Raw genomic sequence first — 14,099 nt, 5'->3', positions numbered from 1 at the left:
CCTGTCCAAGGGACTCTCAAGAGTCTTCTCCAACATCACAGTTCAAAAGCATCAATTCTTCGGCACTCAGCTTTCTTCATAGTCCAACTTTCACATCCATACATGACCACTGAAGAAACCTTAGCTTTGACTAGATGGACCTTTGTTGGCAAAGTAATGTCTCTGCTTTTTAATATGCCGTCTAGGTTTGTCATAACTTTTCTTCCGAGGAGCAAGTGTCTTTTAATTTCACAGCTGCAATCACCATCTGCAGTGATTTTGGAGCCCCCCAAAATACAGTTTGCTACTGTTTCCATTGTTTCCCCATCTATTTTTCATGAAGTGATGGAACAGCATACCTTGATCTTAGTTTTCTGAATGTTAAGTTTTGAGCCTACTTTTTCACCCTCCCCTTTCACTTTCATCAAGAAGCTCTTTAGTTTTTCTTCACTTTGTGCCAAAAGGGTGGTGTCATCTGCATATATGAGATTATTGGTATTTTTCCAGGCAATCTTGATTCTAGCTTGTGCTTCTTCCAGCCCAGCATTTTGCATGATGTTATTTGCATATAAGTTAAATAAGCAGGAGAAATATATACAGCCTTGATGTACTCCTTTCCCTATTTGGAACCAGTCTGTTGTTCCATGTCCAGTTTTAACTGTTGCTTCTTGACCTGCATATAGATTTATCAGGATGCAGGTCAGGTGGTTTGGCATTCCCATCTCTTGAAGATTTTCCAAAGTTTGTTGTGATCCACACAGTCAAACGTTTTGCTGTAGTCAATAAAGCAAAAGTAGATGTTTTTCTGGAACTCTCTTGCTTTTTTCATGATCCAATGGATGCTGACAATTTGATCTCTGGTTCCACTGCCTTTTCTAAATCCAGCTTGAACATCTGGAAGCTCATGGTTCACATTCTGTTGTATCCTGGCTTGGAGAATTTTGAGCATTACTTTGCTAGCGAGTGAGATGGGTGCAATTGTGTAGTGGTTTGAACATTCTTTGGCATTGCCTTTCTTTGGGATTGGAGTGAAAACTGACTTTTTCCAGTCCTGTGGCCACTGGTACATTTTCCAGATTTGCTGGCCTATTGAGTGCAGCACTTTCACAGCATCATCTTTTAGGATTTGAAGTAGCTCAATCAGAATTCCATCACCTCCATTAGCTTTGTTCCTAGTGATGCTTCCTAAGGCCCACTTGTCTTTTCATTCCAGGATGTCTGGCTCTACTTGAGTAATCACACCATTGTGGTTATCTGGGTCATGAAGAGCTCGAAGTTAGGAATGTTATACAGTACACAGAATGTTGACAAAATCACCACGAGGCCACTGATATGTCTTTCATGGAAACAATCAATGATTGTTTAAAGTGTCCCTTTCCTTATAATATCAGTAAAGATAGATAACAGACACTTGGTGATTGAGTATTATATTTCATGTGTATTACTCAATCAGTGTATAAAGCATGGTGTATGTCATATATATAATCTAAACTGTTTAGCCTCTATTTACTCATTTAATCAACATTTTTGTGTACTCTCACTAAAACTGATAAGGTTGACTCTACAACATTAATAGGTCAAAAATTAAATTCTCTCTAAATTATATTAGAAATAAATATATTTTTAAAGGATAAATGACCTATATGTACATTAATGAAAGATATCATATGCAGACTATTTTTACCTGAAGTATATCATCAGGATATCCTTCATCCACATTTGGATCATTGGATCAGTTTCTCAGATTAACTGTGTTTTATCATATGGCCCTCATTCAGATTTAATCATGTCTTAAAAAGAACTACATTCACTGCCCATATGTCTCACACATTCTGAAAGAAACTGGAAGTAAAACAATAGATGTCTACAAAATTTACTCTGGCTTATTGTAATGCAAGAATTAATATTTTTTAAAAAAATTAAAAATCAGTGACAAATGCTTCTAGTACAAGTTGCAAATATATATATATAGGTGTGAGTAGGGTGGTCCGTGGTAGAACTGGAGAGCTGATCACCCTGCTTAGAACTACTGTGACAATGCAGAATGATCATGAAAATTGTGTGCTAAGGGAAGGAGTAATAACCCAAAACCTGTATATGTGTACACTGAATTCTCTCACCCTTATGTCCTATTATTCTATCTTATGACACCACTCTACAATTAGAATTGGGTAATTTATGGAAACTCTTAAAAAATTAAATTGAATAACTTCTTGAAGTTCAATTAGCAAGGAATGTATACCAGAGAGAGGGAAAGCCTTCGCTTGGTGACTGGAGCTAAAGGTCACTGAATTTCTGAGCTGTCACCACAGCTTGGTCACAGATGACTAAACTAATTGTAAATGCAAAGACACAATGATTGGACTCTTGTAGTCTAAAGATCTCTTAAATCAATTTTTATCTATCTCGTTATGCGAAGAAAGTATAATTACAAAAAATCACTTTCTCAGATTTTAATAAGAGCAATTTCTCAGTTTACTTAATCCTTTAATAAACTTACAACATAGCATGTAATATAAAAACCTGTGTCCTTATGTCTCCAGCATTGGCAGGAAGGTTCTTTACCACTAGTGCCACCTGGGAAGCAGTTTATAACAACAAAGTATGTAATATAGTAAGTCTGCGTTCTATCCATTACATTGATAGTTGATATTGTTTTCCTATATTATCCTTTAGAGATTTTCTCAAAAATGCAATATTTAAATCAACTTGGTTGTTCTGAATAGCCTCTTAATCTTCAAGGTAGTTGTTGCAAAGGACTTTATGAAAATAAAATTTAAGATGATATTTGACTTTGTCCACTTTATCAGACATATTGTCTGGCAAAAACTTATTTCGTGTATGTAAATTTACATGTAAACTTGTACAAAAGCTTGGAAAAAAAATCACTCTTCTCTGTTGATTTTATTCAACCTCACAGCAGCTTCCATGCAGTTGTAGGATCTCTTCTTTTGCAACATTGCTTCTCATGTCTTTCTTTTCTTATATGACTGTCTAATTCCACTGATTCTCCTTCACCAGTCAACTCCTTTATATCTAGCGGTTCTGTCACCCTGTATATTTTCCTTTTCCCTACCTACATTCTTCACCAAGGAGATCTCATCCATTGCCATGTGCTCTGCAGCTCTCTTCACTGTGCCATGGGAATTTTTTTCCCAGACCATGGCATGGCTGGCCACTTTGGATCATTTTCTTTAAATATTACTTCCTAAATGACCCCACTTTGTCCAGTCAATTAGCCATCATCATATTTTGCTCATATTTAACAGTTTAATAACATATAAGGTCAAATATTACCTGACTTCTTTAAAATAGTTGCTTACAGTTTGTACACTATAATTAAAATATAAGGTCTGTTAACTAGCAATGACTTCATATGTTTCCTTTACAACCAAATCCCCAGTCTCACAAGAAATTCCTAGAACATGTTAGATCTATAACATCTATTTATTGAAGAAGGAAAAGAAAAGAGCTAGGAGGAAAAGGAGAAGGAGGGTGAGAAGGATGGAAGGAGAAAAAGAAATGTATCTCTGCCTGGTGATCAGACAGGACAATACTAATTCATCATTTATATCTAAGGATAATTGGCCTTGATATATATTGAGGTGAGGTGAAGTCGCTTAGTCGTGTCTGACTCTTTGCGACCCCGTGGACTGTAGCCTACCAGGCTCCTCCGTCCATGGGATTCTCCAGGCAAGAATACTGGAGTGGGTTGCCATTGCCTTCTCCAGGAGATCTTCAAGAATACTGGAGTGGGTTGCCATTTCCTTCTCCAGGGGATCTTCCCGACCCAGGGATCAAACCCAGGTCTCCCACATTGGAAGCAGACGCTTTAACCTCTGAGCCACCAGGGAAGCCCATTTACACAGCTCAATTTGTTTATGCTGGTGTTAAAAATCTATGTTCTGAATACATGTAGAAATGGGTCTTTGAATTGCTAGTTGTTAAAGGGTGAAGAATCAGCAAAGTATATTATGGAATCTACATTTTTAGACATGCTGGATAATGGATCAAATTCAGATAAGGCAGTTTTAAAGCACCTTAGCATAATTTAAAAATCATTATTGAATTACACTTAAATAAAATCATTTATCACAATTAAATACATTTTATGAATTAAAAATTATATACTATTTGTTGTTTTGTTACAATTTTCTGACAGAAAAAGAGTGGACAAATTTTGTATGATTGTATGATAATTTTCCCCCTATTGGAAACAAGTCTGATTTCCAAGGCAGTCAATTATTATATCTCACGGAAAGCATTTTCCTTTACAAGTATTTATAATTAAAGTATTTATTAAAATGATATTGGGTTTGAAAAAGAAATTAAAAATGGATGTGGCTACACAGAGATCTTCAACTGTTTTGTTTTTAGTTTTCATGATCCCTCGTTTGGATGATTATAGATTTTTGTCTTATAAAATGGTTTCTCGTATTTTTAAATGGAGACGATGTTATTTTTTTTTTTTTTTTTGAGATTCAAAAGTATATTTTGGAAAGTAAATTCTTATATTGAAGAAACTAATAAGTGAACAAGTTAAATAATTTCATGTATCACTGAAACATGTTTAACCATTTTTTATTGAAGACTGAAATTATATTTTAACAAGACAAATTACCTAATAATAAATAGTATTATTGCTTATAAAATTTTAGTGTATAGTCAAATTTTTCAAATATTTTACTTAACAGATTTGCAGAAGGAAATACCCAGGTAGAACTTTAAATAATTCATGTTCAAAACATATGCTTGAAATTTTAAATTTGTTTTCATTGTTAACAGGTACATCTTTGATGTAAATTAATATGCAATACCTTCTGGAGACATCTCTGGTACAATGGCCTCATAAGGTTCATCTAGGAATTTTGGTTCATTGTCATTGATATCCGACACTCTGATGACAAATTCAGACTCAGGTTCCACAGCCCTTCCAGTAGTGGTGTCGATTACCTGGGCTCTGAGAGTGTAGAGGGACCGTTCCTCTCTATCAAGCTTCTCTACAGCATATATGTCACCTGTTCTTTCATCAATGGCAAAAATATTTCCAGCTCCAACTCCCAAAAGCTTGTACTGGAAAGAGTTGTTTCCATTGTCTAAATCAGATCTTAGCTGCAAGTGCAAAGAGAGATAATTTACTGTCTAGATATGTTAAAATAGATATATTTTACCTGTTTCATTTTCATGTTTGTTAATTATTCTCCAAACTAATAATTTCATATAATTCCCATATCGTATTCAGTTCAGTTCAGTCACTCAGTCATGTCCGACTCTTTGCGACCCCATGAATCGCAGCACGCCAGGCCTCCCTGTCCATCACCAACTCCCGGAGTTCACTCAGACTCACGTCCATCGAGTCAGTGATTCCATCCAGCCATCTCACCCTCTGTTGTCCCCTTCTCCTCCTGCCCCCAATCCCTCCCAGCATCAGAGTCTTTTCCAATTAGTCAACTCTTCGCATATTAGATGAGGTGAAATGTTAAATTTAAGATTAAAATCTATCACCAGGAAGATGACTCTGAAATTTCACTGTAAAGCAGTATACAAATTTTATTACTCTAAATAGATGATTCCAATTAGAAACGATAATGATTGAAAAACAAAGTCTCTTTTATACATTATGCACAACACAGTCAGTTCATGTTTACTCAGATGATTACATTTTTGGTCATTAAAACCATACTCTCAAATATTTATATTAGATAGGGATCTAGAGACAGTTAAAGAGATAATGACTTACATAAATTTAAATAGTGATGTTCTATCTCTAGGCTAAAAACACATAGAAGACATGGAAATATTAGCAAGAAAATTAGGGAGCATGTTGAGACTATGATAATAATCTCAATCATCCATAAAATCTGAAAATTGCTTTATATTAGTTTTTTCAATTAATTCTCATACTAATATTGTAAAATACATATTGTTGATTTAATAAATTCTTTGAATAGAGAAGAGAAGTGAGATTTAAAAATATAAAAACGTTCACAGAGTTTTATGGTTTGGGGGTTGAATTATGATTTGGACCAAAGCCCTGTTTGACCCCAGACCCTCGCCTACACAGCCCCTCCCCTCTTACAAACATGGTCTTTTAGTCCTCAAATTTAAGCCAAATTAGATCTAATTCTTTCTTTCCAATACAGTCCACTTAATTCTCAAATGTGCCTATTCTTTGGCTCTCACTAAATATCTTATTCATCCTAGTGTTAATGAAATTTTGAATTTTATATGTTAAAAAAGGTTATGACATAGATAATACTACGTGACTTTTCATATCTAACTTATTTTACATGAAGAAAAGAAGCATTAGAGAGTAACCTCCTAATTGTCGTGAATCCATGGTTTTCTTGATTCCTTATTCATATTCCAGTGTTTGAATGTGTGTGTGTGCTCATTCATGTATGACTCCTTGTGACCTCATGGAATATAGCCCACCAGGTTCCTCTGTCCATCTTATTCCAGGCAAGAATACTGGTGTGTTCATGTTCTCCTCTGTACATGGAATTTTCCAGGCAAGAATACTGGTGTGGTTTGCTATTTCCTCCTCTAGGGGATCTTCCTGACCCAGGGATCGAACTCATATCTACTGCATTGGCAGGTGGATTCTTTACCACTGTGCCAGCTGGGGAGCACTATTTATGAATATGCCCTTCTTCAGAGTAAGAGCTTCTCTGAAAATATATACAGTAAACCAATAGACACAAGCTTAATTTCATAATTTTTCTGACAGCTCAAGGTACAATGTATCATTATTCTGGACTAATTAATACATTTTTTTATGTGGGGAGAATATCTCAAGATAGCAAAATGAATAATTTAATATTATAATGCTGTCTTGAATCATTATTTTACAATAAAAGAAACAAATTGGAAATAATGAAAAAAGAATTACAGCTTTTAAATTTTGAAAGTCCTTAATTATTAATAAAAGTGAAGTCCACATCCCCTAATGATAAGAAATTAAGGAAAACAAATGTATTTTCTAAAATAAGTATTAGAAATGAGAAGAATCACATGCCCTGGTTTCCAATATCATTTCAATATAGTTTGAATATCACGATCAAGGAAAGTCAGATTTGGTCATGGATAAATGCATTTCTAGTATATTCAGTTTGATTGTCATAGATCAGTGAGCTTGCTCTTTTTAGGATTCAGATTTAATTGAAAAAACCATAATTTCAACATCTTCCTATTTATGTCACAAAATGCATAAGTTAAACACATTTCAATTTCATGATTATACATTTTCTATTTTTCCATTCAAAACCATGTTTGCAATTATGTATTTACTATCAATTTGGAAAATCTTATTTGACTAACTCTTTACTTAATTGTGCTTCCAAATTTTAACCCCTTTTAACAAACTGATCAAAAAGAAAGTGATTTTTGGACATATCAGCTACATTGTCTTTTTACCAGCTCTGTCACTACAAACATGTAAATATGCACGATTACTCTCCTTTAAACAGTTACCATTTAAGCCTAATGAGGTTGTTTAGAGGAAAGATATCTGTTAGAATATTTTCATAAATATTTTTACAGAATGAAAAAGCTAAATGCTATATGAAAGGAGGAAATAAAAGTTATCTGTAGTGAGCAGAAGCAAAAAAAGAAATGAGAAAATGTGAATTAATCACATCACTAGTCCTCATTTTGATTGCACTGATGCACTTCCCTTAGAGCCTTACTACTAAAAGTCAAAAAAGGCGTGAGAAATATTACTTATACCAGATACACACACACACACACACACACACACACACACACCAATGACTGAAATTGGCCTAAAATCTTAACCAAGGTCATTGGTTGAATGTACTCATATATTGGGCCGATGGGCTAGATGAACTCATGTGGAATCCAGACAACACACTAACACAGAAGTTCGTTTGAAAGGGCTAGAAGGAGGGAGTTAATGAATTTTGAGTGCTTCACCCTTTGGGCCCAATTAAATTTTAGTGCTATTTAATTAGCGGTTAAACTTATTTGAGTTCATTCATCCAGAGAAAGAGCCTTACAGAAAAGAAGACATGATATTATAATTACCTCTGTTTAAAGAAAATCAACTAAGAATAAAAACTGAAAACATGAACAGGAAATGTTTTGTGTCATTAAGGACATTTTCTTAAAATGTTTTTATAGAGAGAAGTGAAATAATTATTCATTTTACTTCAATTTCACTAATCAAATGAAGTGTGTAGGTTCTTCAAACTACATGACTGTAAAAGTATTTGGTATTAATCTATTTCATTAAAAATTAATGAGGGGTAAATCAACAGCCACTTAGCATAATGGAAAATACAGCTAAATACTGTTGGTAAACATTACTGTTGCTTTGATCCATTACCAAAAATAACACCATCAGATTTCCAGATGTTGATAAAGGCTGCATTTTCACATGAGAGATTAAAGTGAAATTTGAAATGCAGAGCTTTCTCTCCTCTTCAAGTTTTGTGAATATTTTTGGTGTTTGCAAATATGAAACAATCAGTTATGCTGTTGTTTGAGCCTTTCTAATAGTTCCACTGAGAAAATGAAAAATTCATCAAATACTGAAGCCTCCACAACTCATTCGATTAGATTTACAAGGTTATTTCCAGTAGCACTTTGAGAAAATCAGTACCTGGCCAATGTGATGTCTGGTCTTATTCATTTCCTCTGGTACAAAAAACTGGTTCCACATCCAGCCACGCCTGATTCTCAAGTGAGATCCCGCTGGGTGCCTCACCTCCTCTGTTTTAGAGTTTTCTGCTGCTATAATGCAAGGCCACAGGAGAGGAATTCCGAACATAAAAGGCAGCAATAACCAACAATTCATTTTGCTCTGGATTCCAAATGGTACTCTTCAGGGGAAATAGTGTGCTGCAAACAAAACTCTTAAGCTCTCTTGTAATATTTTCAACTCTTACGTATCTTCCATATTCCTAGAGAACAGAATAAAACAATATTTTGAGATTTAAAAAACAACACTTTGACTCTGTGGCAGAAAGTGAGGGTGGGATGATGTGAGAGAATACTGAAATATGTATATTATCATATGTGAAACAGATCGCCAGTCCAGGTTCGGTGCATGAGGCAGGGTGCTCAGGGCTGTTGTGCTGGGGTGACCCTGAGGGATGGGATGGGGAGGGAGGTGAGGGGGGTTCAGGATGGGGAACATGTGTACCCCCATGGCAGATTCATGTCAATGTATGGCAAAAACCACTACAATATTATAAAGTAACTAGCCTCCAATTAGAATAAATAAATCTAAAAAAATAATAAATAAATTCTCCTGAATCACCTAAAAACAAAACAAACACTTTCTCACAGAATTATTGAAGGCAGGATAAAACTTTTGCATCTGTAAAAATGGGACAAAATATGCATTTATTTTCCAGGTAAGCTAGTTAATCATATTTTGTAGGAATAATTTGAATGGAACAATTACAAATTTCTGCCTAGTTATTGTTATAAATCTGCCTGAAGGTGGAAAAGTTGCCCTACCAATCTCCTTGACTGATAACTGGCACTGATAAATTTTTAAAAGTTTAACTTGCTTACTTCTTTCTATTTCAGTAAAACTCAAACTCCATTAAATCAACTATCAAACCAGGTAAAAATGTGACATTTCTCTTTTTCAATTCAGTTTCTTAAATTATGATATTTTACATAGCTAATTAAATAGAAAAAAAAGAAAATTCAGCTTAAGACCTGGGGGACTTAAAATTTTATACTGATTCATAATCTTGATGTTATGAAATACTTTGCAAATAGAAACTCTAAGATATTTTTATATTGCAAATATATACCAAAGAAATGTTTTTCATCTTAACAAAGAAAGAAAACCATTTATAGAAAATAAAATAAAAATTTCAGTGCTTGGGTAACATGGCTAAATGTTTATAATAAGTAAAATGGAGATGAAAGGTATCTTTCAGTATTTAAATAGAAGGTGAGGATGGGATGATTTGAGAGAATAACATTGAAACATATTTATTATCATATGTGAAACAGATCGCCAGTCCAGGTTCGATGCATAAATCAGGGTGCTCAGGGCTGGTGCATTGGGATGACCCAGAGGGATGGGATGGGGAGGGAGAGAAGAGGGGGTTCAGGATGGGGAACACGTGTACACTCATGGCTGATTCATGTCACTATATGGCAAAAACCAATACAATATTGTAAAGTAATTAGCCTCCAACTAAAATAAATAAATAAAAATGAATTTAAAAAATTAAGACAAAACAAAAAACAAGCTAGGGACTTTTCCATTTAGAACTTTCCATTTACCTGATACTGATCATACCAACTCTCCATGACATTATTGGTAATTCTCACCTTTAAATGAAACAGAATAACTTTTCATTTCCCATATTTACATAGTCTCCACATAACCAAATTGGCTTTGTTGGGATTAAGGAAGAAAAATCCCTGGAGAAGGAAATGGCAACCAACTCCAGTATTCTTGCCTGGAGAATCCCATGGACAAAGGAGCCTGGTGGTCCACAGTCCACGGGGTCACAAAGAGTCAGACACGACTTCACGACTTCACTTTCACTTTCACAGAAGAAAAATAGTTTTGTCAGATCTAACAATGCCCTAATCAACAGAAAAGTCATAAAATCTTTTCAGTTAGGAGTCTTTCATACGACCTTGTTTGAATTTTCTCCATGTATCTTTGATTGTCCCTGATAGATTTCTTAGGTCTTTGGCTCCTGTTAGTAAGAGATGTTAAAAAAGGCTAATTAACAAAAAACATACTGTTGTTAATGGGAATTCCATGGTCCCTCTCTAATTCCTTCAAGCAGATATATTCTTTGTTATAAGTTTACTTAATGAAACTAAAGAAAAAATTCACCTGTGGTAAAAATTAAATATTAATTTTACCCTATGTTCAATATTTGAAATTTTAATTATGTCTGTTGCTTAGAAATTGATAAAACACATATTTCTGATAGCAATGAACAATGAAAACATTTGGAACAAGTACAGTTTTCTTTATGAAAAGATAATTTGTATAAATTTGGAAAACTATCACTAGCAGTGATATGTATTACACTTAAAATGTCAGGTAAATACCATCAAAGTTAACTTTATATTATGGTATCTTCATACATTTAAGCACAAAATAGTATAATGAACAGCTATATGCCATCATTTAGGTTCAAAATTATCAAGACATGATCAGTCTTGCTTAATCTGTATACACCCCTATTTCCTGATATTAAAAAAATTTTGAAATGTGCTATCATTTTAATGATTCATTACACACACAAGCAAACTTGGGCACACATGGCATATGTATATATGTGTGTATGTGTGTACCTTTTTAAAAAATCAAAATTAACTACTAAAATTTTAGAATGTCTTCAATACAATCAAATATTCAAACAATACTCAAATTAAAATTATTTAAACATCTTTGAGTCAAGATTCAGCTATTTCCACACCATGTAGTTTGTTGAGACATTTGTTAAATCTCAACCCACAAGTCTCATCACACTAAATTTAACTTTTCTTTCCATTTATGTGTTGAGAAAAGTAATTGATCCTATGGATTTTCCCACATTATGGTTTTTCTGACTGCATCCCCACAGTGGTTTAATATATTTCTTTATTCACTTTAAATTAGTAGAATCTTGATTAGATGCAATTTTACATATTTGTCAACAATACTCATAACTGATACTCTACATTTAATATTGCTTCATATCTGAAGGCAAAAATTTCTTACTTTTATCACATTTTATTTCCAGTCTTGATGTGTTCTTGTTCCTAAGTTTCATTATTAGCTTCATGTACTGGCACTTGAACCATTTATTATTAATTTCCTCATCACTCTTTCTTTTAAAGTTTTGCCAGTTATTGATGATAACCATCTAAATCAAATATTTTAGTGACCACATAATGAAACACAACAAAGAAAGAAAAAAAAAAAAAGAAACTCCTAGAACTGAATGATTTAATATCTAAGATCAAAATGGTTATATCAAAAGATCAAACATTATAGAAGAAAATACCATTGATTTTAAAGATTATTTTTTAAATTATTCAAATTAAAGTAGAGAGATAATAGCAGCAGCAGAAAAAATGATTTTTAACAATAAAGATAATTTCAATAACTATGGAACAATTTCCAATAGTATAACATTTATATAAATTGGAGTCCAAAAGAGAAAGGAGAGAAAATAATAATAACCAATGGTTTTTCAAATGTGCAGAACAATACCACACTTAAAAAGACACTCAACAAACAAGTAAGAGAAAAATGAAAGAAAATCATGTTATTGTAAAATTACTAAAAATAAAATGCAAAGATAAAAAAGGAAAAATGAGAATGTCCATTAAATGCTCATCAGAAATAACTGATGAAAAGAGAGTGACGCCCATAAAGTTCTGAGAGATAACCTTTCAACCTATAATTATATATCCTTCAAAATCAAGGTAATATATAAAGCACATTAGAATTAATCAACAGCACAACTGCTCTGTAAAACTATTAACTGGAAACTCTTCAGAATGAAGGACATGTGGACCAACATAAAATAACAAATTAGAAGGAAATATTAAATATGTATAGATAAATATAAAAGGCTATTTTGTATTTTTATTAATACTTTAAAAATATATATTATTTATAAATTAATAACAATATTACATGGTATATAACATGTAGAAAAAAATCAGTGCTGATAATGGTGAAAATAAAGGGATGTGGGAAATTACATTATCTATTATTCAACTTATTACATTATAGATAAAGTGCTGTAGCAATTGCTCAAGTAGGCTGTTGTGAGAAATGATGCATGCACACCAAATTCACCGGAGCAATCACTGAAAATAAACAAAATGTCATATCATGGGACCAAGAAAGGGAAAGTAAGATTCTAGAAATTGTTTATTAGTGCAATAATAAACAGGAGAATGCAGGAGAAGAAGTAAACTCAAGATTGTATAGCAACTTCAACCAAATAAGTCACTGCAGTAAAATGAGATTAACAAAACACTACAAATAACATGCAGTGTTTGTCAGTTTGGAATTTAAAAACAATCCAACAATGTACTAAACAAAGCATGTAATTATAAATACACAGATAGGCTGTAAGGACAAGGAGGAGAAAAATGTACCATAAAATAATAATCATAAGTTAGCGGAAATGCTGTATCAGTATCTCAGAAACAAGACCTCAAGATAAGAGCTATATCATTTGACATAACAAGAGCATTTACAAAGACTATAAAAGGAAATTTATCAAATAGGCCTAACATTCCCAAACATAAGTGAATTTAATACCAGGGCTTTGGAATACATGAAGCAAATATCAATAGAACTAAGGAGAAGTAAATAGTTATAACTGCGGAGTAGTTAACACTGGCCTCCTCTATTGAAATGCGAACTGAACAATAAAAATCTCTGAGAATAAAAAAAAAATTAAAAGCACAATCAATCAACATCAAATAATTAAGACTATAGATTGCTGTACCAAATGGGATATAGTTCTCACGCGCTGCTGGTGAGAATGGAAGCTGGCACAACTGGTGTAGAAAACAGGTTTTTAAGTTAAAGACTTAAATATACACCAGCCATATGACCCAGCCATTCTATTCTCAGATATATGCCCCAGATGAATAAAATTACATGTCTAAGCAAAGATATTTACCAGAATGTTTCAGTTCAGTTCAGTTCAGTTGCTCAGTCGTGTCCGGCTCTGCGACCCCATGAATCGCAGCACGCCAGGCCTCCATGTCCATCACCAACTCCTGGAGTTCACTCAGACTCACGTCCATCGAGTCAGTGATGCCATCCAGCCATCTCATCCTCTGTCGTCCCCTTCTCCTCCTGCCCCTAATCCCTCCCAGCATCAGAGTCTTTTCTAATAAGTCAACTCTTCACATGAGGTGGCCAAAGTACTGGAGTTTCAGCTTTAGCATCATTCCTTCCAAAGAAATCCCAGGGCTGATCTCCTTCAGAATGTTTAAAACAGCTTTATTTAAAATCACCCAACTGACTACACATCAAATGCCTAGCAACAATTCAATGTATTAAGTGTGGTACATCCATGGGGTGTAATTGTGCTCAGTAGTAAAAATAAATGAACTATTGATGCACAAAGTAACATCCCCAATAGTTATGCTGA

At 33.7% G+C, this 14,099-nt stretch overlaps 1 protein-coding gene across 1 annotated transcript in view; it reads right to left on the bottom strand.

Moving 5' to 3' along the window:
• Positions 1–8,797, bottom strand: part of CDH19 (cadherin 19) — a 47,228-nt gene extending 38,431 nt beyond the window's left edge. The window contains exons 1-2 of the mRNA XM_052660530.1: positions 8,603–8,797; positions 4,797–5,091 (exon numbers count right to left, since the gene is read on the bottom strand). Coding sequence (XP_052516490.1) covers positions 4,797–5,091; positions 8,603–8,797 — 490 coding nt within the window. The remainder of the gene's footprint in view (positions 1–4,796; positions 5,092–8,602) is intronic.
• Between the last annotated feature and the right edge of the window lie 5,302 nt (positions 8,798–14,099).

The sequence above is a fragment of the Budorcas taxicolor genome, chromosome 22 (assembly GCF_023091745.1).
Source record: "Budorcas taxicolor isolate Tak-1 chromosome 22, Takin1.1, whole genome shotgun sequence".
Taxonomy (NCBI): domain Eukaryota; kingdom Metazoa; phylum Chordata; class Mammalia; order Artiodactyla; family Bovidae; genus Budorcas; species Budorcas taxicolor.
The sequence above is the reverse complement of the archived record's forward strand: the minus strand, read 5'-3'. Positions and strand labels throughout refer to the sequence as shown.